The sequence below is a fragment of the Heterodontus francisci genome, chromosome 3 (genome assembly GCF_036365525.1).
Source record: "Heterodontus francisci isolate sHetFra1 chromosome 3, sHetFra1.hap1, whole genome shotgun sequence".
Classification (NCBI taxonomy): domain Eukaryota; kingdom Metazoa; phylum Chordata; class Chondrichthyes; order Heterodontiformes; family Heterodontidae; genus Heterodontus; species Heterodontus francisci.
Window position 1 is genome coordinate 65,212,581 of NC_090373.1, and position 25,279 is coordinate 65,237,859.

The 25,279-nt window shown below is 41.6% G+C and overlaps 1 protein-coding gene across 1 annotated transcript in view; it reads right to left on the reverse strand.

The window, feature by feature from the left end:
- Positions 1 to 231: 231 nt before the first annotated feature.
- nbas (NBAS subunit of NRZ tethering complex) overlaps positions 232 to 25,279 on the reverse strand; it is a 308,007-nt gene continuing 282,959 nt past the window's right edge. The window contains exons 51-52 of the mRNA XM_068028531.1: positions 17,169 to 17,297; positions 232 to 836 (exon numbers count right to left, since the gene is read on the reverse strand). Of these exons, the coding sequence (XP_067884632.1) occupies positions 561 to 836; positions 17,169 to 17,297 (405 nt within the window). The 3' untranslated portion in view covers positions 232 to 560. The remainder of the gene's footprint in view (positions 837 to 17,168; positions 17,298 to 25,279) is intronic.

Here is a 25,279-nt window from a genome sequence, read left to right on the forward strand (position 1 = left end):
GAAAAAGCAAATGATGCTAACAGTAACAAGCTCAGTGTTTGTGTTGAGGAAAAACTGAACTCGCTGCTCAAGTGTAGTGCCTGTATTTATTAGAAATGAGAATGGATAGTTATTTGTCAGCATTAGTACACACAGTGACATTTTTGATTGGGGAGACAGACTCTGATGGTGTGGGGAGGATGTAGAATGGAGAAAACTTGAAATAATTCCACAAATTTAAAATTGCAAGTTTATTTGAAAATTTTAATACACTATTTCACAACAATTATAGAAGTGCGCTAAAGTACATTACTGGGGCATAACTTTTTTTTAAAGTCAGTCCTTGTTAATTTGAAGAGTTTTTCAATTCTAATTTTCAATAATGGAAAGTTGCTTACACAACCACATTGATAGTATGGACCAAATGCCAGAATTACAAACATTTCCGGATAGCAATTACAGTAATTTATCCCAACATCCGACTGAAGATGAGTAGGGCAGGAAGTCCATGCTTCATCCTTTTCCTGCAACTTTGTTATTGAGGCACTGAACAAAATATACTTTGTGACAGCACAATCCTTTCATAACCACCGCTTTGTAACGCTTAACGCAGCACTAAACGTACTTAAGGATGGATGTGTTGCCCTGTGAGACATCATTAGAGAACCTCCCTCTGCAGTGCAGCCTGCTCGATTCAATTGTTCTGCTATCTCATCAACACTGCACTGTCCTTCCTCGTGATTGGCCAGAAGATGTTTTATAAGGTGAGGGTAGAAAACAGTAGAGACACAGTCCACCACTAATTTATTGTTCAGCAGCAAGGAAAGCAGCTCTGAATCACAACTGGAAGCATCAATCTAGAGAAAGAAAAATATGAAGAATCATTTTCGGTATGGTTTATTGAAAAATCTTACTATTGCTGAAAATAGAGATGTTGTCGAAGTTTTTCATCTTGCACTCATCAGGACAATCCGCAAGAATACCAATGTAATGGAAAACTTATACTGTATGAGAAGAGAGTGCTGATTGGTTGGCCATTGAACTGATCGGTAGAGGCGCTGCCATGGAGAATGCACATGGCGCATTTGCACGTACTGGAAGCTACATATATTAAGACACAGGGCCCTGTTCTTTGCAGACAGAAAGAACATGTAAAAACATGACACTGGTTTCAGCTGAAGAAAATAAGTGACAGCCATTCGCTGGTTCATTGGTCAAGGCAATGCCTTGACCAATTGGACTCAAGCTGCCTAGTTTAAATTTCAAACAAAGCTTGGCAGTTAACTGTCAGTCACCGTAAATTGGTGCATTCTCCATGTTAACCAAAAGCTTGGTTAAAGAGGTGGACTTTAAGAAGGGCCCTGAAGGAGGAGGAGGAGGTTGGAGTTTTAAGGAGGAAATTCCAGAGGGATGTACAAAAGGCCAGAGTTGAAAGGATAGAAAGTTCTAGGTGGGTGGGGAAGAGTTGCCAGGCTGGAACAGAATTTTTAAACTAGAGGTGCTGGGGGAAAGGAATGATGACTGAGTACAATTTGGTGCAGGATAGGATATGGGCAGCAGAGTTACAATCAGCTGAAGTTTACAAAGGGTGGATGATGAAAAGCTGGCCAGAAAAATATTGGAATAGTAGAATCTGAAGATGACAAAGGCCTGGATGAGAGTTTTCAGCAGCAGGGGCTGAGGCAGCTGATAGGGAAAGGCAGTCTTTGTGATGAAGAGGATATGGGGTCAGAAGTTCAGCTTGAGATTGAATATGATGTCAAGACAGGGAAGACAGTGTTGTCCTGTGATGAGAGGCTGAGTAAATTGGGCCTATATCCTCTGGAGTTAAGAATGAGAGGTGATCCCATTGAAACATTCAAGATTATGAAGGGGCTTGACAGGGTAGATACGAAGACGTTGTTTCCGCTGGCTGGGGAATCTCGAACAAGGGGGAAGTTTCAGAATAAAGGGCCGATCATTTAGGACTGAGATGAGGAGAAATGTCTTCACTCAAAGGGTTGTGAAGCTTTGGAATTCTATACCCTAGGGGTTGTGGATGCTCCATCATTGAATATATTTTTAGGCTCGAATACACAGATGTTTGGTCTTTCAGGGAATCAAAAGATATGGGGAGCAGGTGGGAAAGTGGAGTTGAAGCTCAAGAAGAGCCATGATCATATTGAAGGGCAAAGCAGGCTCAATGGGCTGTATGGTCTACTCCTGCTCCGATTTCTTATGCTCTAATGTTAGTGAACAGTGACTTGGGAGAAAGTTTATGCCACGAATGAACACTGAAGGAAGTGGGGTTGGAAAGGGGTAGGGGTGTTATGAGTTGTGAGAGATACAAAGAAATAGTTAGAGATGGCCTTATTTGTGATCAAGACCATGTGTTTAGAAGATAGCAGGCTCAAGTGGTGATTGTGAATGTGGGTAGGAGAATTTGTATGGAAGAAGAGATTGTAATAGGATAGAAGGGCAATGAAATTGCTAAGAGGGAAAGGTGAATTGACCTGGAAATTGAAATTACTGAGGATGAGTCACTTAGTACAGGAAAGAAGAGTGGATATCTCGGAGGGAAACTTGGGTTGGCACTTGGGAGATGAGCACAGAATGTGAATTTAAGAGGTACAAGAAAAGGGACTCAAAAGAAGTTGCCAGAGACCATGGTGTGATTTAGTGATAAAAGCTAAATTCAATTAATTAATAACATTTCAATTAATTAATAAAAAATATGGAACTGAAAGCTAGTCTCAGTAATGGTGCCATGAAAATATTGATTGTCGTTAAAAACCATTTGGTCCACTAATGTCCTTTAGGGAAGGAAATCTACCATCCTTACCAGGACTGGCCTACATGTGACTCCAGACCCACAGCAATATGGTTGACTCTTAACTGCCCTCTGAAATGGCCTAGCAAGTCACTCAGTTGTCAAGGGCAGTTAGGGATGGACTTGCCAATGACGAAAGAAAACATGACAACTATTATACACACAGCAGGGTGCCACAAACAGCAATCAGATGGGTGACCAGTTAATGAATTTAGCAGCATTGGTTGAGGATCAGAAAGGTTGGCAAGGAAACTGGGAGAACTCCTTGATTTTTTTTTGAATAACGTCAGGGGACATTATTGGTCACCTGAAACACTGAAGCAGGCAGACATGTAATCCAAAGGACAACCTCTGCGACAGTGCAGGGCACCCTCAATAAGGCATTGGAGGAGCAGCCTTGATCTTGTGCTCAAGTTCTAGAGAAGGACTCAAACCCATGACCTCTGGTCCAGAGGTGAAAGTGCTACTACCTGAGCCAAGCTTACACTTAAAATCTTTGTAATCCAAGTGGTTAAATTAATTTGACTTTTTAAAAAAAATGACTTTGGTTATAAATCATTTATACATTACATGATAATTATGAATTTATATTGGGTAAGTACAAATAAAAATAAAACCTAGATGAAGACATAAGCAGCTTAACTATCAATGATTAACTAAACTTGATCCTGATATTTTAGTCTTCAGTTCTTGAGATAACAGCCTCTGAGTTGCATGCACTGATAAATTTGATAATACACCAGAGAATGAAAACAGGTTTGAACACTGATGAATATTCAGAGTACTTTTGTGCTAGGTAGTCAACTTTAGAGACATGCTTACACGATTTAAACAGAGACTGTAACAAGCCATGCACATTCACTCCATTACACAGAACTCCCAATTTAAATAGAACATTCAAGTATCATTTTGTATTAAAAGGGTAAATTTGCTTTGAATCAGATATCCTTGCACTTGCTAGAATAAAATCTAATCCATTTATACAGGGATAGCTTTGGAGTTGAGTGGTGGAATAGTTCTGGAGTTGGGTGGTAGGATAAAACATAAGCATTGCCTCCCACTGCATCAAGAGCTCCGATGTGCACTATGGTTTTTATTACAGGTGTCCTCAAGCAATTAGCGCAGAGTATTTGAAGCAATAGTGGGAAACGCTACTGCGTGTGATTTGAGTCAGCTATGAGAGAACATGAAGGGGCAGAGAGATAGATAACTGGCACATTTCTGGTTTAGGCCACAGGCTTACTTGGTGGCCAATTCACTCAACTTGGAGTTACTTCAGAGTAAAATTAACAATGAAATTTAAGTCTCAGCAACTGACAGTCCAGGCACATTGGCTAAGTTTTGGTTATTTATTATTGTAAAAAAGAGTTTCAATTCAGCATCTTAGCATATAAGTCTAACAGCTATTTGGAAAAATAAATGCAACAAACACAAATTTATTTTCCAGATATAACATTTTTATTTACATTTTCACTGTCAGGAAAGAAAACCCAGTGCAAAGATTATCTGCAGACATAAAAAACAGATCTCTAAAATATGCTAATGTATAACTTTTATACTTTTTATGTTTGGAATATCATTGAGCAGTGCAATGAAAAGCAGAAATTGCTTTTCCTTCATGTTGAGTTTGAAGCAACCTATGACTTAATATATCACCACTTACTTTGAGGAATTTTACATTGTTAAGGAATACTTGTGAAAATGATGTCCAATGTTGTAGACCTACTCCGCAATAAAAGTGAAAGAACAAACTTGCATTTATGTAGCACCTATTACGACCTCAGGATGTATCAAAATGGAAGTCACTGTGGTAATGCAAGGAAACCCAACAGCCAATTTGCACATATAAATGACCAAATTTTGTTTGATAAATAAGTATTGGCCATGACACCAGGAGAACTCCCCTGTTGTTCTTCGAATAGTGTTGTGGAATCTTTTATGTCCACCTGAGGGGGCAGGCAGGGGCTCAATGAAATGTCTCAACTGAAAGACCTCTGACAATGCAGCACTCCCTCAGTGCTGCACTGGTGTCAGCCTAGAGTATGTACTCAAGTCCTGAAGTAGGGCTTGATCAAACAAATTTCTGACTCAGAGGTAAGAGTGCTACCACTGAGCCAAGACTGACAGCTAAACAAAAATGTAAGTGAAGGCCAAGGAAGTCCATCGAGACTAGTTTTTAAATATATCAGAGTACTGTACTTCCTTCCATTATATTCATGCTGGATAATGCAAAGAAGGACCAACATGAATATATTAAATATAACAAAAGTAAACTGGATCAATGATAGCAAGATTAAGGGCATGAGGATACAAAATGCTGATAGATAGTGATGCAGTAGATACTTTTATATTTGTGAAATATGATTGGATGGACACATAATTGGCAAGATTAAGAACTTGCTGTGAAACAGCTGCAGCCATTATGAGGTGAAGACAAAGACTGACAACTTCAATAAATTTTTTTTGCAGAATGAAAGGTCTGAAGGAACAAACACTAACACAAACAACTTGCATTTATATAGGATTTTTAACATCGTAAAATGTCCAAAAGCACTTCATAGAAGCATCAAACAAAATTTAATGCCAAGTCATATAAGGAGATGCTAGGACCAGGGACCAAAACCTTGGTTGAAGAAGTAGGCTTTAGCAAGCGTCTTAAAGGAGGGGAGAGAGGAAAGGAGGCGGAGGTGCTTAGGAAGCGAATTCCAGAGCTTAGGGTCTAGGCAACTGAAGGCATGACTACCAGTGATGCAGTGATTAAAATCAGGAATGTACACGAGACGTGAATTTAAGGATCACAGAGATAGAGTCATAGTTATTTACGGCGTAGAAGGAGGCCTTTCGGGCCATCGAGTCCATGCCAGCTCTCCGCGGAGCAATCCAGTCACTGCTCAATCCCTGTAGCCCTGCAAGTTTACTTCCTTCAAGTGGCCATCCAATTTCCTTTTGAAATCATTGATTGATTCTGCTTCCATCACCCTTATCGGCAGCAAATTCCTTGTCATTACCACTTGCTGCATAAAAAAGTTCTTTCTCCTATTCCCCCTGCATCGCTTGCCCAAAGCCTTCGATCTGTGTCTCCTAGTCCAGTTTTCCTTGTCTAACTTATCTAAGCCTGTTATAATCTTGTACACCTCTATCAAATCTCCCCTCAATCTCCTTCCCAGGGAGAACAAACACAGTTTTTCTAACTTAACCTTTTAACTAAAATCCCCCATCCCTGAAAACCTTCTGGTAAATCTCCTCTGCACCCTCTCAAGGAACCTCACGTTCTCGGAGGGTTTTCGGGGCAGAGGACATTATGAAGATAGGAAGTTGGAGTAAGGCAAGGGCATGGTGGAATTTGAAAACAAGGATGAGAATTTTAAAATTGAGGAGCTGCCAAACTGGGAATCAAAGTAGGTCCCTGAGCACAAGTGTGATGGGTGAACTGGACTTGTGATTTAGGATAGCAGAGCAGCACAGTTTTGGATGAGCTGAAATTTATGGAGGGTAGAAGACCCGCCAGAAGAGCATTGTAATAGTCTTATAGCGTCTTTTTTGTATCTAGACAGATACATGAATGGGCAGGAAGCAAAGAGATACAGACCCTTAGAAAATAGGCGACAGGTTTAGATAGAGGATCTGGATCGGCGCAGGCTTGGAGGGCCGAAGGGCCTGTTCCTGTGCTGTAATTTTCTTTGTTCTAATGTGGAGGTAAGAAAATGTAGATGAGGGTTTCAGTAGCAGATAGGCTGAGACGGGACGGAGATGGGTGATATTAGAAGTGGAAATGCCTCTATTTGTCACAGTTTCAGTCAGGGGACTTGAAGCCTCCACTCTCAAAACTCCACCCAACCTTAATACAAACTACTGAATCTAGTTGCATCTATGAATGGTAATAACACAGTATTGTAATGCACAGAAACTCAGTAGAGTTTTGGATAAGCTCAAGTTATGGAGTGTGGAAGCTGGGAGGCCAGCTAAGATGACATTAGAATAGTCTAGAGGTAACATGGGTATGGATCAGGGTTTCAGCAACTGATGAACTGAGACAGGGACAAATATGGGCAACATTACACAGGTGGAAATAGGCAGCCTTGGTGATGGAGCGGATATGTGGTCAGAAGCTCATCTCCGGGTCAAATAGGATGCAGAGGTTGTGAACAGCCTGGCTCAGCTTCAGAGAGTGACCAGAGAGGGGGAACAGAGTCAGTGCCTAGGGAACAGAGTTTGTGGTGGGGATTGAAGACCATGGTTTAGTTGGAGGAAATTTCTACTTATTTGAATGTTGGACAAGCAATGGACAAATCAGAGGCTGTGGAGGGGTCGAGATAGAGGTGGTGGTGAAATAGAGCTGGTTGTCATCAATGTACATGTGGTACCTGACGTATTTTCAGATGAGATTGCCAAGGGGCAGTATGTAGATGATTACATAAAATATATGGCAGAGACAGGACATTCGGTCCAACCAGTCCATGCTGGCGTTTATGCTCCACTTGAGCCTCCTCCCATATTTCTTCATCTAAATCTACCTCTGTTCCCTTCTCCCTCATATGCTTGTCTAGCTTCTCCTTAAATGCATCTATACTATTTGCTTCAACCACTCCCTATGGTAGCAAGTTCCACATTCTCACCACTCTTTGGATAAAGTTTCTTCTGAATTCCCTATTGGATTTCTTGGTGACTATCTTATATTGATAGTCTCCAGTTATTCTCTTCCCCACAAAAGGTAACATTCTCCCTGTATCCATGCTATCAAAACCTTTCATAATTTTAAAGACCTCTATTAGGTCACTTCAGCCTTCTTTTTTCAAGGGAAAAGAGATACAGCCCATCAGCCCTTTGCTGAAATGGATACCCATGCATTTCTGGTACCATCCTCATAAATCTTCTCTGCATCCGCTCTAATGCCTCTACATCCTTTCTATATGGCAACCAGATGGCATACAGTACTCTAAGCGTGGTCTAACCAAGGTTCGATAGAGGTTTAGCATAACCTCCCTCCTTTTCAATTCTATACCTCTAGAAATAAAGCCAAGTGCTTGGTTTGCTTTTTTTTTTAAAAAGACCTTATGGCACAACTCTCCCCCACCAAGAATTGCACCTTCCAAGTAATAAGTATTAGAAATAGGAGGGGAGCCAGGGATAAATATTTGGGGGAAATATCAGAGTTAATTGTGTGGGAGTAGGAAGTGAAACCATTGCAGGTGAAAATGGAACCAGGTGAGGTCAGTCCCGCTGAGCTGAATGACGGAGGAGAGGTATTCGAGGAGGATGGTGCGGTCAAAAGTGTCAAAGATTGAGAAGGGTGAGAAAGGATAGTTTACCACTGTCATAGTCACCTAGCATGACATTTAAAATTGATGAGAATTCAAAGACTTAAAATCAAATTTGCCCAAGGTGAATTCTGAAGGTTTGGTAACTAGTCACAGGAAACCTTTGATGATGGAGCAGGTGATGTCTAATGATCAAATGGCAATTCTACAATCATATAGTGAGAATGACTAATAAACATCTATCCAAACAACGCAAAAAAGCTGGTAGCCTGTACAGTGAATCATACATGGTGTAGAAAATCTCAAGACAGAGATTATAAATAGATATATCGTAAAAAAAAAACTCCAAGGATAGCAATAAATGCAATTTTATTACAGTCTGAAAGATCATCCGTGTTCTATAGAAGATTGAAGTCAGGAAGTAAATAAAAAGTTTTGGTGTTCAACTGAATTGCTTAATGAAAGATTAAATGGTACAAAGATTGCCAATGACATTAATTTGATCAGACATTTAAATAGATCCTGCCCAAGCATGTAATTTCTTGGCTAACTTGTTATGCTTGTATCAGGATATTTCTATCTTAGTTTTTTCTTCATGTCCCCCAAGCAATGTTTCATGAGATCATTATTGTTACTAAAAAATTATACAAGTTTTCACCAGAATGTACAGAAATCTACTATAATTTGTCTCAAATTGACAGAACTGTGAATAAACAGGACTTGGATGACTATACAGCTCTAGCAGTAAAAGGAGGAAGCTGTGTAGTTGATGTATCTGGGTGCAGGGTTTCTGACAGCATAGTCCTATTATGCAAACAGGTTCATTTCTAAGGATGCTGCTCCGTGACAACAAAAATCACTAGCACACTTGCAGAACTTCTCCTTACTGTCAGACAATATAATTTAGTAGAACTTCTGTCATATCATCAAGGGGTTCAATATGCATGTTACACAAGCAATCTGCTTCTTGTCTAACAGCCTGTCAATAACATATGAACAATACATGCTGCTTAGACATTCTTCATGTTTTAACGAAGCACCACAAATTGTTAACCAGTTTACATTCCACAGGGATGTTACATATTAAGTAAATGCAAGCACTCAAAAAACTCGTTCCATGTTCTAATCAATTTTTTTCTGTTTGCATTTGTGAATTTAGTGTGAAAAATATGGCCAAAATTTATGTGCAGCCTGAATAAAAATTGGCAATTTATTATTAATGGTGTAGAGACCAGAAGTGCAGTATGCAATTCTAGAGGTGCAGTATGTGAGCAAATTAGTACAATATATTTTACACCATGACATCTTTTCAGAGCAAACACTGATTACTGTTCTTCACAAGGGAAAATAATGAATGCTGAGTACCAGAATTGCAGCATTTTGAGATTCCTCTTCATAAAATTTTGTCGCAAGAAAAAAAGCCTAAAATACATCCTGCTTTGTGAACTTGTAACCCTTTCCTTGTTGTTCAAAGTATTAGCTAATAAACATTTACAAGTGACTATCGTCTTTGCTCTGGCTTAAGCACATTGGATGAAAGCACTAAAAGCATGTGGATGCGTGATAGACTTTATTCTGGACTGTGTCCCTTTGGGATAGATCTGGCTTTATTGAAGGTTTCAAACTACAATATGGTCATAATCCAGTTACCCACCAAGGGATGAACTTTGTGTTTATTTTTGGTACTTATGAAACTGGTATCAGATACTGGAGAGGGGCTGTGGAGCCTGGATGCAGAGAACCTGTTTGCAAAATCTTCTGTAGTTTTTTTTTGAGTAGAGGGAATTTTAATATTCAATTACTTTCTTAATTAAATATATCCACGCAGCAACTGGAAACCATCATGCATATCTGGGTAATCATGATGGTGCCCCTAGTGTTAATATTCATTATCTTAACAGCACCACAGCATATCTACTAAATCCAGACTGACATTTCAGTGTTGTATTGAAGGAGGGCTACAATGTTGGAGGAGCCATCTTCTGGATTTGACGGTAAACTGTCTGCTTGCTCAGGCGGGCATTATAGTTCTTATGGCACTATTTGAAGAACAGCAGGGGAGTTCTGGTGTCCTGGCTAACAATTATCTCCCAGTCATTACCATAAAAAAAAGATTAACTGGTCATTTCATTTCACTCACTGTTTGCAAAACCTTGCTATGCTCAAACTACCTGTTGTGTTTATCTGCCTAAAAGCAGCGATCACACTTCCAAAGCAATTTATTGGCTGTGAAGAGCTTGGGACGTGCTGGGAATATAAAAAAAAATTATCCAAAGCCTTTCAATATACACCCAAGAGGTCTCTAGCTGCAGAGCCTTTGTTGCCCAGTAAAATGGACCTGAATGAGGGAACTGGAGTTAAGCTGAGACTTGGATTGACTTTACAAAATATGTTGTTGGGAGGAAGTTAAAAGTTGATGGTGTATTGATGTTCAGGAAGCAACCAACACAGGCCCATTTAATAGTCCTTGCAATGTCTGCTGTTCAATGTGTTATCAGAGGGTTTGTAAAGCAAGGATCCGTGTATACAATTCAATCAACAAGCCAATTCAGATTTTAAATGGATAGCAGGTTTTGTGGCATCAATTTCCTCCCTCCTTTAATTATTTTCTGTCACACAATGTAGCTTTACTTCACTCTGTACTATAAACTCTTAAGATGATAATTTCTCCACATTTTATCTGAAACATGAGTTTGCATTATTACAAGAGACACTGTTGACTGTGAGAGCACACGCTAAATATAAAATATTTAAAGTATATATGTGATTGGTCTCAATTCTAGGATTCTAAAGATATTGCATCATTAGGCAACATAGTCAACATAAATTGAAAGCAATGGAGTGCCACCTAATGTTATGTGACAGCTTAAACACCACCTTTATAAAATTCCAGGTAATCATTCCTTGAAGAACTGATTCTGACTTCACAGGAAGTATCAATAGAAGCAGTAAATTTAAAAGCAGCAATCATATTCCTTTTAAAAAGAAATGCATAAAATAAATAACAATGATTCTGCTGGATAAAAATTGTCAGGATGATATTTTGCTAATAAACCAAGGATGGTGTACAAAAGAGACACTGGCACTTTGTGAAGATTCTGATATGAATGGGCAAGTGAGATGCCAGCACTATGAAGAAACAAGAGTGAATGGGCAAAAGACACACCAACAGAAGTAAAATTGGAAATGAGCCCCAAGCAAATTTAGCAAATCATACATCAAGTAGCCAGAACAAACACTAAAATGTGGAGGCTTGATAACTTTAGAAAGCACACACTTAGTGCTTTGCTGAGTCATGCAAAGGCTTTCGCCTTCAGAGGATGGGTGGTTCCCTTTTCCTCTGACTGTGGGGGAAGATTCTTTGTTAATCTCCCCTTTGTTCTCTGGAACACTCCTACCTACAGGTATGTGTGCAGACTTGACTGCACACTCCTGTGGCACTTCGACTAGGTGAGGCATCACCCTCACGGTTTCTGTGCCCCCTAGAGGTCTTTCTTTGTCTCTGCAGGTTCCTGTAAATGCTGTTAGCAACTCTGGTGCAGTGCTTCTAGAATCTGCATTTACATAGGAGGATGTGGGGCGGCGCAGTGGTTAGCACCGCAGCCTCACAGCTCCAGCGACCCGGGTTCAATTCTGGGTACTGCCTGTGTGGAGTTTGCAAGTTCTCCCCGTGTCTGCGTGGGTTTTCTCCGGGTGCTCCGGTTTCCTCCCACAAGCCAAAAGACTTGCAGGTTGGTAGGTAAATTGGCCATTATAAATTGCCCCTAGTATAGGTAGGTGGTAGGGAAATATAGGGACAGGTGGGGATGTGGCAGGAATATGGGATTAGTGTAGGATTAGTATAAATGGGTAGTTAATGGTCGGCACAGACTCGGTGGGCCGAAGGGCCTGTTTCAGTGCTGTATCTCTAAACTAAACTAAACTAAAAGAGAATTATCAAGTCACATGAATGGAACATTAGCACAAATGGTACAAATGAAACAAAATCCACTTGTGTTAACCTGTCAAGCGAGCTTTCAACAAAGGTTCTTCTCCCACCCTCACACCGAGCAAACATCTTAAACCCAGATCTCCTCCTCCCCCACTCCCCGCCCGGAGTAGGTTTCTGGCACTTACCCGCTCTGAAGAAGTCTTTAGCAACTCTGAACCCCCAAACACATTATAGCCCCTTGGAATTTCCTGCACTGAAGTAGTCTTTGGTGCCTCACACCCCAGCCCCAACCGCTCATCCTCCGATTAGCAAGGTTTTGGCATGATAAAGTCTTCAGTTCAACCACTCCTTACTCCAACGCCACTGAGCAGGCTTTCGGCATCAACCCCTCCCACCACCGAATTCTGAAGCTTTCATTCCGTCCCCCTCCACCCATCCCAACCCCTATCACTCTGCTGAACAAGTCTGTGACTGTGGCCTACCCCACAATGAGCAAGTCTTCCACCATCTTCAACTTCCCCTCACACTGAGGAATCTCTAGGCCTGGTTTCCACCATCACCTCCCCACCTCCCCTATCCCAACTGATAAAACCTTGGACCACAAAGTTCTTGCTTTCCCCCGATCCCCCACATTCCAAGCAAGTTCATGGCCCTGATCCCAAACTCCTGACAACATTTTCACCCAATCTACACCGCCTGCCGCACCCCCTTCCGAACCCCACTGCAGCAAGTTTTCATCAAGCTCCTCGCTGAGCAAATTTTTTAGCTATGCCCTCCACACACCTGCTGAGAAACCTTCCAGTCTAATAAGGCCTCACACTCCCAACCCATCTGCTGAGCAAGATATTGCCCCTGCTCCCCAGAAAGGAAGAAATTCTCAAAGTTCACATTAGATTCTGTCTCGAAGACAGCATATTCAAATAAATGTTGATTATCTGAATTCCTCTTCCATAGCACTCTTGCCCTCCCAGTTGATCTTTGTTCATTGGCATCCTCTCCTCTGTACAATGAGATGCTTCCCAGGTAGAGGCAAACTACACTGAATAGCACGGCCTGTTGTGGCCCTCTCCATTCTCCACTCCCCTCACTTCTTCTGCTCTCTTTCCCATTCTGTCTCTTCCCAATCTCACCCTCTCTTTTCACCCCTTCCCTCTTCCTTCTAGGCAACACTGCAACATGAATTTTGAGAATTAGTGTATTAATTGCAACTGAGATTCAACTATCCTCCGCCAGCACTCTTTCACCAGGCCCCCCACCCACCAGCTGAGTTCATTTTTCTGCAGCAGCCTCGCCATCCTCCCAAGACGATCTTTAGGACCGTTGGCTCATTTCTGTCCCTCTGTCCCCCTCTCTCACTCACTGTCCTTCCCCCACCCCCTCATTCCTCTGCCATAAACGTATTCCATTATCCCAGTCTCTAATCCTTCTTCATCTGAAAAATTGAAATTGATCTTGACTCGAATAAGAGAAAAGGATGTATCCAAGAATGTATGAGGGGAGAGTGCTCCTGTTCCCGATAGGTTTATGAACCTTCAAATAATTGCAGCATGGGAAGAGGGGGAGAACAAGCTCAGATTTGAAACAAGCAAAAGTTTTATTCCTGCTAATATTTACCAGGATTTTGTGTAGAATATCTTGGGAGATTTTTACTTCCCTGTTCAATATATGTCAACTCTAATGTAGTCTATCAAATGCACACTTCATGCAAAGTTTTTGAATTTTCCACTCTCCAGATAAATCTGGTCAAAGTGTCAGGAAGATAGAAACAGATGGTATTCTGTGTACGGTTGGCAAGCTCTGGAGATCCAAGCAGTACTTGGGGAAATTCCATCTACAAAAAGCCATCCAGAAGAGCAAATTTTGAATCATAAGCGCCTGAAGCTAGTTACTCTCACTATACAAATCTCAATTACCAAGATGAATAAAGAATAATTCCTACTTCAGCAGTAGGAGGACACTTCTATTTTCCTCATTTGTAGCAAGCTTGATATTCCATTAGATTTATAATATGTCAAAGGCTACCTGTATCAGTGGAACAAAAGCCAACATTTCCTAAGAGTTAAGTGGGTCCATGTATTAGATCAATTTCAGATGCTAATTTCAGATTAAAGTGTAATAATTTTATATATTGATAGTAATGCAGTAGTCATTAACTTTTGCTCAAGCTCTTAAGGTTGCTTTGGGGAGTAAATACACGTTAATGCACTGACTCCATAATAATCCTGTTTTTGCACGTTAAGGTGCAATTACAGACAAATTACAACATGGAAACAAGCTGTTAGGACCAGTCTGTGTTGGCTTTGATTCTCCATGTAAAGCGTAGTCTTAATCCGATGTGCCTGCTCTGTTCCCTTATCATTTTATTGCCTTTTCTTCAACCACCCATCTAAACAATCCTTAAATGTTGACAAAATACTGCTTCAATCAGTAACTCTGGTAGTACATTCTAGAGCCTCACAAACCTCAGTGTTAATGTTTCTCCTACTCTGTGTCCTAAATCTTTCACATTTAATTTCATATGTTTGTTTACTGTTCCGTGCCCTGAGCACTAAAATAAACTTAAAGGGCTTCACCTAAAGTCGGTAGGGCTGGACTTTTGATGACTGTTCAGTGCGGACATTGCAGTAACAGAAAGAATGGAAAGATGTATAAAGTCTTAAAAGAAAAACGAGCAGGAGGAGGAAGTGGAAACAAATGCACAGTGTGGCAAGGAGAATGCAGAAACCAACCTGTCCTGATGGGAAAGTGCTCCACATGTCAATAACATCCCAACTGATATCAAGACCACCATGTGACAAAGCAGACATGAAGTACCGGTAGTACAAAATTCTTTGAAAATAATCGCAAATATGTACTTGACTTTATAAGACATCATTATCATGACAAATGCAACTTAATTGCACTGAAAATAAAAGCAGAAAATGCTGAAAAGACACAACATCTTGAGAGAACTGGGTAATGACCACCGCCCCCCCCACCTCAGTGTTTCAAAGCAACAGGGGTGCTTTACCACATAACACAAAATGCATTATTATATAATGTAGCTGATCTCCTGTGGCATTATTCAAATTGTCTCTCTTTGCAACTATTTCTGTTATTTCCTATTTTTTCCTTCTTTATTGCTCTCCCCTCATGCTCCCAGACATGTCCATTTCGTCTGACTCTTCCTCTCACTGTTTGCATAGGTTTCTCCTATGATGTGCCACCCCTTTCTTCTGTATGGCTCTCACACATACTCCTTTATTTGTGCACTCAGTTTCCATATAGCAGGTGAACTGAACAACATGGGCGATGAAAGAAATCAATTTAAAAAAAATTATTTAATGCAGTTGCCTAATTGGTAACTTCAGGGCAAAAAAAAGAACATTTAATTGGTTAGTTTAGTGTCGGTTGGTGATTCATAATTGGTAGCTTTTGCTATCTGTTCACTGGTTTACGATTGAGCACCTTTCTTATATGCTTATCATAAACAGAATCAGCATCGTTAATTTAACAGATGGTAATTATTTGAGCCAAACATAAGTCTGACATATGTTTTTCATGAGAGATGCTCTGAAATATAACAGAATTTCCCAAGCACGACAGAGTAGGAAGACAGTTAATTTTATACTTTAGTTGATCTTCCATGGCATTGCACATGGAAAGTCAAGGCTAAGTGCAGCATTCCTGTCAAACAGGGTTAGAGGACGAGGAAGACACAGCTATATATTCTGGGTGGCCAGAGGCAGGGAAGGTGGTGAATGGGTAATAAAACCAGGACATAAGAGGCCTTCAAAATTGTTTTTAAAGGATTTTAAAATTATTAAAAAGTTACTAAGCAAATATTTAACATTTATTTCAAACACATACTCTCACTTTAAAATTGGAAACTATCACACCAGCACTTACTGACCTAACTGATACTACAAGTACTATAAGTTTACCCATAGGAGCAACATTCAGATTAGAGTTTTTGATCAATCGTACACCCCTCATACCAAATTTTATATATAACAAGTAGTTTACCCCTTTGAGTAGATAAGCTTTAGATGATGTGAAGGTGTTCTACCAAAAAAGTCCTAAGTTTTCTCTTTTCAAATGCTGATGAACTTGTGTACGATGCCAACATTAAATGTTTTTATTTCATGTTTGCAGTATTTGCGACTGTTTTTCCTTTTCTACACTTCACTGCACTTCAACTCTAATTTATAGTCACTCAAATGATAAATTCAAGCACATTGCTTTTCAAAGTTCACCTTGCCAAATGAATTTAAGTCAAATTCAACAGTCACGGAGAACAGAAGCAGATGCGATTGTGTGTGATCTTGTTTCTGTTCTAATTTCTATATATGCACTTTTTCCCTTTGCTTGCAGGGCATTCACTAACACATGACTTTTTCCATCCAGGATAGCACAATCTGCAGCACTTTATCTATTACAATCATACTACTGGAATGCTCAATTCAAATGAGCTGAACTTAGTAGCGCTTTTTCCTTCTGCATTGTTTTATATAGTGACCCACCAAGCAGTCTCAGTATAAAGGGAGAATATGCACTAAATCAACTCTGCTCAAGTGACAGGGAAACAAAACAAACTTTCAACCCTCTAACTTGCAACAAGTGAAAAAAACAGCTGGACTACCAGAGTTAGCTACCAGGAAAACAATGTTTTTGAACCACAGAGTTGGATAAATTTATATTTGATACTCAAAAGTATTACAAAACTAAAATAATAAACCTGAATTCATGTAACTGCATTCTACCCTAACAGTGAAAAAGAAATTGCAGAATCAATTTAATCAGTAAGCTTTGCTTAATCTCGGAACCAATCTTGGTTTATAAAATACATGTTGGTATTTCTTGTAGAAATCCAATTACTGCATTCATTATTCAAGACAACTTTTTTTCCAGTAATCATCTTATTCTATTGTAATTTTTGACTATTTAATTTACCACATCACTCTCGTTTCCTGTTCAGGTACAAAGTCAGGATAATCTAGGGCAAGTCATCCTTTTCAAATAATAGTTGGATAGATTTGTAGATAAAATAAGTGCAAATCTAATTTATTCTTTTTCTATATACATATCAGGGATTCTGTTGTGTGATCGGATTCTTAGTGTATTAGAAAGATTTATCCTTTATGAAGTTTTTGATAAAATAGCTGGTTCATTACCATGAGATTTAAGATATTTACAACAGAACTGTTCATACCTGAGTGACAGTTCTTATCCGTTCCATTGCCAGTGTCTGCAGCTCATGGTTACCACTTTCTATTCCAAGCTTCAATGCTGGCAGCAGGATGGATTGGTCCAGCAGCAGAGCACAAATTTGTTTCACATACTGTTTAAAAGCATATTAGGCCTTTAGTTAGAGCAGGAACATTGTAACGAAGTGATATCCATACTGAGAAGCAACAAAAACCATATACATAAGTCCTTACACCAAAATGTTTGAGCCTTTTTATTCTGTATGCAACCACAAAATACGATGCTAATAGTTGGCTTTGTGACTATCATTTGTATGGTTTTCTGGAAAACTAAGGTCGTATACAACGTTATGAATAGTTCAGTCATCTTGCTCTTAAAATAATCAACTAATAACCTAGCAACCACATACTGGAATCTATTATTTGTTTCATTGCAATCATTACAAGTTGGATTCATTTATGTTATCCTTTTACTCCAAAAGATATCTCAAGGAGATTTGAAAATGAATTGTACTTTATAAGATTCTCATAGGGAACTGGATGGGTGCAGCAGGGTAGACACTGCCCTTTCTGCTCTGGGAACTGAGTTCAAATCCAGTCCAGACACAGCATGAAAGTCTTCGCTGATTTTCAAATAGTGCAAAAACTTGGCTCTAATTCAACACTAATTGGTATGTGAATTTCGGGTGGGGGGTTCAGGGGGAGAAAATCACAGCAGGGAGCTTAACTCTGCATCTGGCTGTGTTACTCCTGGCCTGTGACTGCTTCTCTGACCATGGATGACATTCCCTAAAGTAGCAAGAGTTCTATTCTCAGCATTAACATCCTACACTTTGATGAGCACAAAACAACAACTTGTACTGACATAGTGCCCTTAGTGTAATAAAGCATCCTAAGGAACTTCACAGGAGCATTATAAAACAAAAAATGACACTGAACCACTTAAGGAGATTTTAGGGCAGATGACTAAAAGCTTGGTCAAAGAGGCAGGTTTTAAGGAGTGACTTAAAAGAAGGAAAGTGAGGTAGAGAGGCGAAATGAGGCAGTTCCAGAGCTTGGGGCAGTGGCCACCAATGCTGGAGCAATTAAAATCAGGGATAGTCAAGAGGTCAGAATTAGAGCAGCACAGACATCTCAGAGGGCTGGAGGATGATACAGAGATAGGGAGGGGCAAGGCCATGGAGGGATCTGAAAACAAGAATGAGAATTTTAAAATCAAGGCGCTGCTTAATCATGAGCCAAATGTAGGTCAGCGAACACAGAGGTGATGGGTGAATGGGACTTAGCGCGAGTTAGGACATGAGCAGATGAATTCTGGATGATCTCATGTTTACAGAAGTTAGGACGGGGGAGGCCGGCCAGGAGTGCACTGGAATAGTCAAGTCTAAAACAAAAATCTATACTTTCATTATGAAATACATGACAACAGCTTGCATTTATATAGCATTCTACAGAGAAACATCCCAAGGTGCTTCAAAGGATTGGCCATCGGGCTGAAACATTTGTTTTAAGATATTTGTTATGTGAAGGCTTTTTAAAATTCATTCATGGGATGTGGGCGTCGCTGGCTCGGCCAGCATTTATTGCCTATCCCTAATTGCCCTCGAGAAGGTGGTGGTGAGCTGCCTTCTTCTGCAGTCCATGTGAGATAGGTACACCCACAGTTGTGTTAGGAAGGGAGTTCCATGATTTTGACCCAGCGACAGTGAAGGAATAGTGATATAGTTCCAAGTCAGGATCGTGTGTGGCTTGTAAGGGAACTTGCAGGTGGTGGGGCTCCCATGCATCTGCTGCCTTTGTCCTTCTAGGTGGTAAAGGTCACGGGTTTGGAAGATGTTGTCTAAGAAGCCTTGGTGCGTTGCTGCAGTGCATGTAGATGGTACACACTGCTGCTACTGTGCGTCAGTGGTGGAGGGAGTGAATGTTTGGGGTGCCAATCAAGCGGGCTGCTTTGTTCTGGATAGTGACAAGCTTCTTGAATGTTGTTGGTGCTGCACTCATCCAGGTAAGTGGAGAGTTTTCCATCACACTCTTGACTTATGCGTTGTAGATGGTGGACAGGCTTTGGGGAGTTGGGGGATGAGTTACTCGCCGCAGGATTCCTAGCCTCTGACCTGCTCATGTAGCCACGGTATTTATATGGCTACTCCAGTTCAGTTTCTAGACAATGGTAAACCGCCCAGGATGTTGATAGTGGGGGATTCAGCAATCGTAATGCAATTGAATGTCAAGGGAAGATGGTTAGATTCTCTCTTGTTGGAGGAGGTCATTGTTGGGCACTTGTGTATCACGAATGTTACTTGCCACTTATCAGCCAAAGCCTGGATATTGTCCGGGTCTTGCTGCATTTCTACACAGATTGCTTCAGTGTCTGCCACCTCCTGCAGTTAGTTTTTTAATTGTCCACTCTTCTTTGGCCTCCTTATCTCGAGAGACAATGGATAAGTGCCTGGAGGTGGTCAGTGGTTTGTGAAGCAGCGCCTGGAGTGGCTATAAAGGCCAATTCTAGAGTGACAGGCTCTTCCACAGGTGCTGCAGAGTAATTTGCTTGTCGGGGCTGTTACACAGTTGGCTCTCCCCTTGCGCCTCTGTCTTTTTTCCTGCCAACTGCGAAGTCTCTTCGACTCGCCACACTTTAGCCCCGTCTTTATGGCTGCCCGCCAGCTCTGGCGAACGCTGGCAGCTGACTCCCACGACTTGTGATCAATGTCACAGGATTTCATGTCGCGTTTGCTGACGTCTTTAAAGCGGAGACATGGACGGCCGGTGGGTCTGATACCAGTGGCGAGCTCGCTGTACAATGTGTGTTTGGGGATCCTGCCATCTTCCATGCGGCTCACATGGCCAAGCCATGTCAAGTGCCGCTGACTCAGTAGTGTGTATAAGCTGGGGATGTTGGCCGCCTCGAGGACTTCTGTGTTGGAGATACGGTCCTGCCACCTGATGCCAAGTATTCTCCGGAGGCAGCGAAGATGGAATGAATTGAGACGTCGCTCTTGGCTGACATACGTTGTCCAGGCCTCGCTGCCATAGAGCAAGGTACTGAGGACACAGGCTTGATACACTCGGACTTTTGTGTTCCGTGTCAGTGCGCCATTTTCCCACACTCTCTTGGCCAGTCTGGACATAGCAGTGGAAGCCTTTCCCATGCGCTTGTTGATTTCTGCATCCAGAGACAGGTTACTGGTGATAGTTGAGCCTAGGTAGGTGAACTCTTGAACCACTTCCAGAGCGTGGTCGCCAATATTGACGGATGGAGCATTTCTGACGTCCTGTCCCATGATGTTCGTTTTCTTGAGGCTGATGGTTAGGCCAAATTCATTGCAGGCAGCCGCAAACCTGTCGATGAGACTCTGCAGGCACTCTTCAGTGTGAGATGTTAAAGCAGCATCGTCAGCAAAGAGGAGTTCCCTGATGAGGACTTTCCGTACTTTGGACTTCGCTCTTAGACGGGCAAGGTTGAACAACCTGCCCCCTGATCTTGTGTGGAGGAAAATTCCTTCTTCAGAGGACTTGAACGCATGTGAAAGCAGCAGGGAGAAGAAAATCCCAAAAAGTGTGGGTGCGAGAACACAGCCCTGTTTCACGCCACTCAGGATAGGAAAGGGCTCTGATGAGGAGCCACCATGTTGAATTGTGCCTTTCATATTGTCATGGAATGAGGTGATGAGTCTAAAGAGACCACGTCTGCTGACGAGGTCAAAGGCTTTGCTGAGATCAATGAAAGTAATGTAGAGGGGCATCTGTTGTTCGCGGCATTTCTCCTGTATCTGACGAAGGGAGAACAGCATGTCAATGGTCGATCTCTCTGCACGAAAACCACACTGTGCCTCAGGGTAGACGCGCTCGGCCAGCTTCTGGAGCCTGTTTAGAGCGACTCGAGCAAAGACTTTCCCCACTATGCTGAGCAGGGAGATTCCACGGTAGTTGTTACAGTCACCGCGGTCACCTTTGTTTTGACAGAGGGTGATGATATTGGCATCGCGCATGTCCTGGGGTACTGCTCCCTCGTCCCAGCACAGGCATGCCATTCACAATTGGATGTGGCAGAACTGCAGAGCTTAGATCTGATCCATTGGTTATGGGATCATTTAGCTCTGTCTATTGCATGCTGCTTACGCTGTTTGGCACACAAGTACTCCTGGGTTGTAGCTTCACCAGGTGGATATGTCATTTTCAGGTATGCCTGGTGTTGCCCCTGGCATGCCCTCCTGCACTCTTCAGCGAACCAGGGTTGGTTCCCCGGCTTGATGGTAATGGTAGAGTGGGGTATGCTGGGCCATGAGGGTACAGATTGTGGTTGAGTACGATTTTGTTTCTGCTGATGGCCCACAGTGCCTCATAGATGCCCAGTTTTGTATTGCTAGATCTGTTTGAAATCTATCCCATTGAACATGGCGGTAGTGCCACACAACACATTAGAGGGTATCTTCAATGTGAAGCCTGCACTTTGTCTCCACAAGTACTGTGCGGAGGTCACTCTTACCAATACTGTCATGAGACGTCATGGCGTCTGGAGTCGATGTTGAAGGCTCCCAGGGCAACCTCCTCCCGACTGTATACTATGTGCTGCCACCTCTGCTGGGTCTGTCCTGCCGGTGGGACAGCACATACCTGGGGATGGTGATGGTGGTATCTGTGACATTGCCTGTAAAGTATGATTCGATGAGTATGATAATGTCAGGCTGTTGCTGGACTTGTCTGTGGGACAGCTCTCCCAACTTTGGCACAAGCCCTCAGATATTAGTAAGGAGGGCTTTGCAGGGTCAACAGGAGTGGGCTTGCCGTTGTCATTTCTGGTGCCTACGTCGATGCGAGGTGGTCTGTCTGGTTTCATTCCTTATTGACTTCGTAGCAGTTAGATACAACTGAGTGGCTTGCTAGGCCATTTCAGAGGTCATTTAAGAGTCAACCACATTGCTGTAGGTCTGGAGTCACATGTGGACCAGACAGGTAAGGACAGCAGATTTCCTTCCCTAAAGGACATTAGTGAACCAGATGGGTTTTTACAACAATTGACAATGGTTTCATGGCCATTATTAGACTAGCTTTTTTCAAATTCCAGATTTATTAATTCAATTCAAATTCCACTTTCTTCTGTGGTGGAATTCAAACCTGTGCCCCCAGAGCACTACCCTGGCTCTCTGGGATATTAGTCCAGTGACAATACCACTATGCTACCGCCTCTCCAGTAGAAAGGGAGCTCCAGTAAGTTAAAACTGAGGCAGCTGAGAGCTTGGTAAAAGGTAGAGTGGGGGAGGGGGCGCAGGTGGTGGGTGCAATTAAAGGCAATCACACAACAGGGGGTTGGGTGTACAGGCCTGCTACCCAACCCGAATCAGAAGGGACCCGACGACATGTCGGGTTCATGTCGGGTCGGATCTTCCGGATCCGGCTTTCGGGCTCGGGTCGGGCCGGACCGGACACACACAGTTAGTGGTCTGCTGGTAAGTATTGAAATTGTAAAAAACTTACCTGAGCTGGGAGTCCAGGACGAAACTGAGTCTGTGCAGTGAGCCAGTGATGTCAGTATGTCATAATCGCGCATGCACTGCAGCTTCATGGAGCTTCCCAGTCGGAAGGTAAATAAAGGGATGGTCGGGTCGGGCTCGGCACAAAATCGGAGGGACTTGGGTCAGGTCAGGCTCAGATCCGCTGTGGTTCGGTCGGGTTCTTTTTTCCCGACCTCAGCAGGCCTCTAGTTAGGTGTGTGGTGGACGGAAGGGCTGCACAGGAGTCCAAAGTCAGAGGGTGTAGGGTGGGAGAGGTTGGGAGTAGGACTCCAAAAGGTTGGATGGGGTGAAACCAAGGAAGGATTTTTAGACTAGCATGAGGATTTTAAAAGTAATTTACTTAGGGATGGTACTGGTCACTGAGCAACGAGGATATAGGCAACTGGTACTTAGTCCCAGGACAGGAAATGAACAGCAGAATTTTGATTGTGTGCAGTCTTTTCCATCTGCATGAGTAGCAAGGGAAGGAAATGATGTTGCTGGCTGAAAACAGTGCTTTGTTTTCCTGATAAAAGTAGCATGTAGATGGCAAAAGCAACAAGAGAATCTCAACTAATCAGTATAAATTGTTACTACTTTGAGAATTACCCCAAACTATAATAAGTGCAATGTGATTAAATGGCCATTGGAATATAAATAAATGTTATAGATAGATAAAACATTTGAGTTTGAGAAACTCATACCAGATCTTTAATTACAATTTCTATGTATCTGGCAATAGTGTATTTCAATCATTTCACGTATACGCACACATATACACATCACAGTATTTTAACACTTACTTTATATAAACATGCAGGAACAAAATAAGTCTATGAAAATACATTTTCTACATAACACATTTTCTACATGAGAAAGCATATTGCCATCTGTAGGAAATCTCCAGTGAACACTGAAAACAAAACTGCAGCAGCTAATGTCTCTTCTGAGGGTACAGTCATATCTGAACCTCTTGCTGATGCCTTAGAAATGTACCCCTAATTCTGTGTTAGCTCTTTAGAGAAGATTAATTTAAGATGACAAAACAACTGAGACTGAAGATTTTGTGGTGATGCTTTCAACAATTATTTATGCTTTTATTCTGCAGCTTTTAATATGTTTCTAATGCTTTCTTTGAGACACTGTACTTGACAGTTTTCCTGCAGAAAGCTGGAGTGTGTGTATTGATATTACAGCAATTATTATCTCCCAAGCAAGAAGCATAAATGTAAATGAAGAATTTCCAGAATTTAGATCCGACTTTCTGTATTTCTCTCTCTATTTCTCGAACAGGACAACTTCCAGATCATCCTGTGGACGACTGCAAAACTACTTCCTAACCGACACATACTGGTATATAAATTTCATCGCACGCAGTTAATTTGCCTGCTGATGGGGACTGCCATTTCTAAGGGCTGAGGGTGAAAACATATGTTGTTTCTTACACCTGGAATTTCCTCAGGGCTTCTCTCGTTCCACTGCCATAACTTCGGCAGAAACCCTGTTTGCACACAAAGTTATGATAGCAGAGTGGGTGAAGTTCCAAGGAAATTCAATCCCTTAGCCTTGAAATAGAACATTTCGGTGCTCTTTTCTTAAGCATCACAAAACCATGACTGAATGTGGCATCAACAGTAAGCGTTAAATTTTATTTTAATAATTAAATGTAGGCTGGCTGGTGGAACGATTGGGCCTTCCCCATCAACTTAGTTAAGGCGGTGAGAACAGCTGAGCCATACAAGACAAGAAGGATCCAGGTTTAATGTCTAGCCTATGCAAAGTTAGATGATCTCAGCAGAGACAGTGGTAAATGAACTACATCTGGAGTCAGCTCCATTAATTTTGTGGAGCTTGGGAATAAAGGGTAAAAGTGATTGTCCATGATACCTCTCACCTCTCTATCCAGTGACCTATGCTGGAAGTGTGCATCTATAGACATCTCGTGACACATTAAGATGAGATAAACAGCCATCTCCATCATAGGAGCTACTCATTAAATGCCGCTTCCTTCTCCCCCTAGATATTGTCACTTAATGTACACAGCATTAAAGAGGAAAGACTGGAAAAAATACATAAATTTACAGCACATCACTTTTAAAGTAATATTTTAGCTGCTTTTCAACTTTGCATAGAATTCATTGTACTGGGGAAAACTCAACACAAGAGATGAATAGATGGGCATCAATAGTAGATGAGGCTAAGTCGAGGACAATGGTGGGTATATAGTGCTTGATGGACCGGTTCATTGCGAACATTTTTGCAGCAAAACTTGCATTACAGTGACTGTGATTGAAATTGTATTATAATTAGGTATCTTGGATTTGTCTTCCTTTCTGCAGCTCCAGTGTAACAGGCAACTTTTCAGCTTTGGGCTCATTGCCAGCATTCTCTTCCACTGCTGAATAATGATTCCATTTCTGATGGCAAAACTATACTGCATGCTGCACATCAGTAACATTTTGGAAATTTATGGGGGGCTGTACAACAGGACATGCTCAGACCCATGAAAGCAGCTGCCACATTTTTACTTTACCACAGTTGACAGTGTCAGACTGGTGAGATCACAAGTTCAGTCCTTTAACTGTTCTGAGTGAACTGATTTTAGGTATGAAAATTCAGATTTT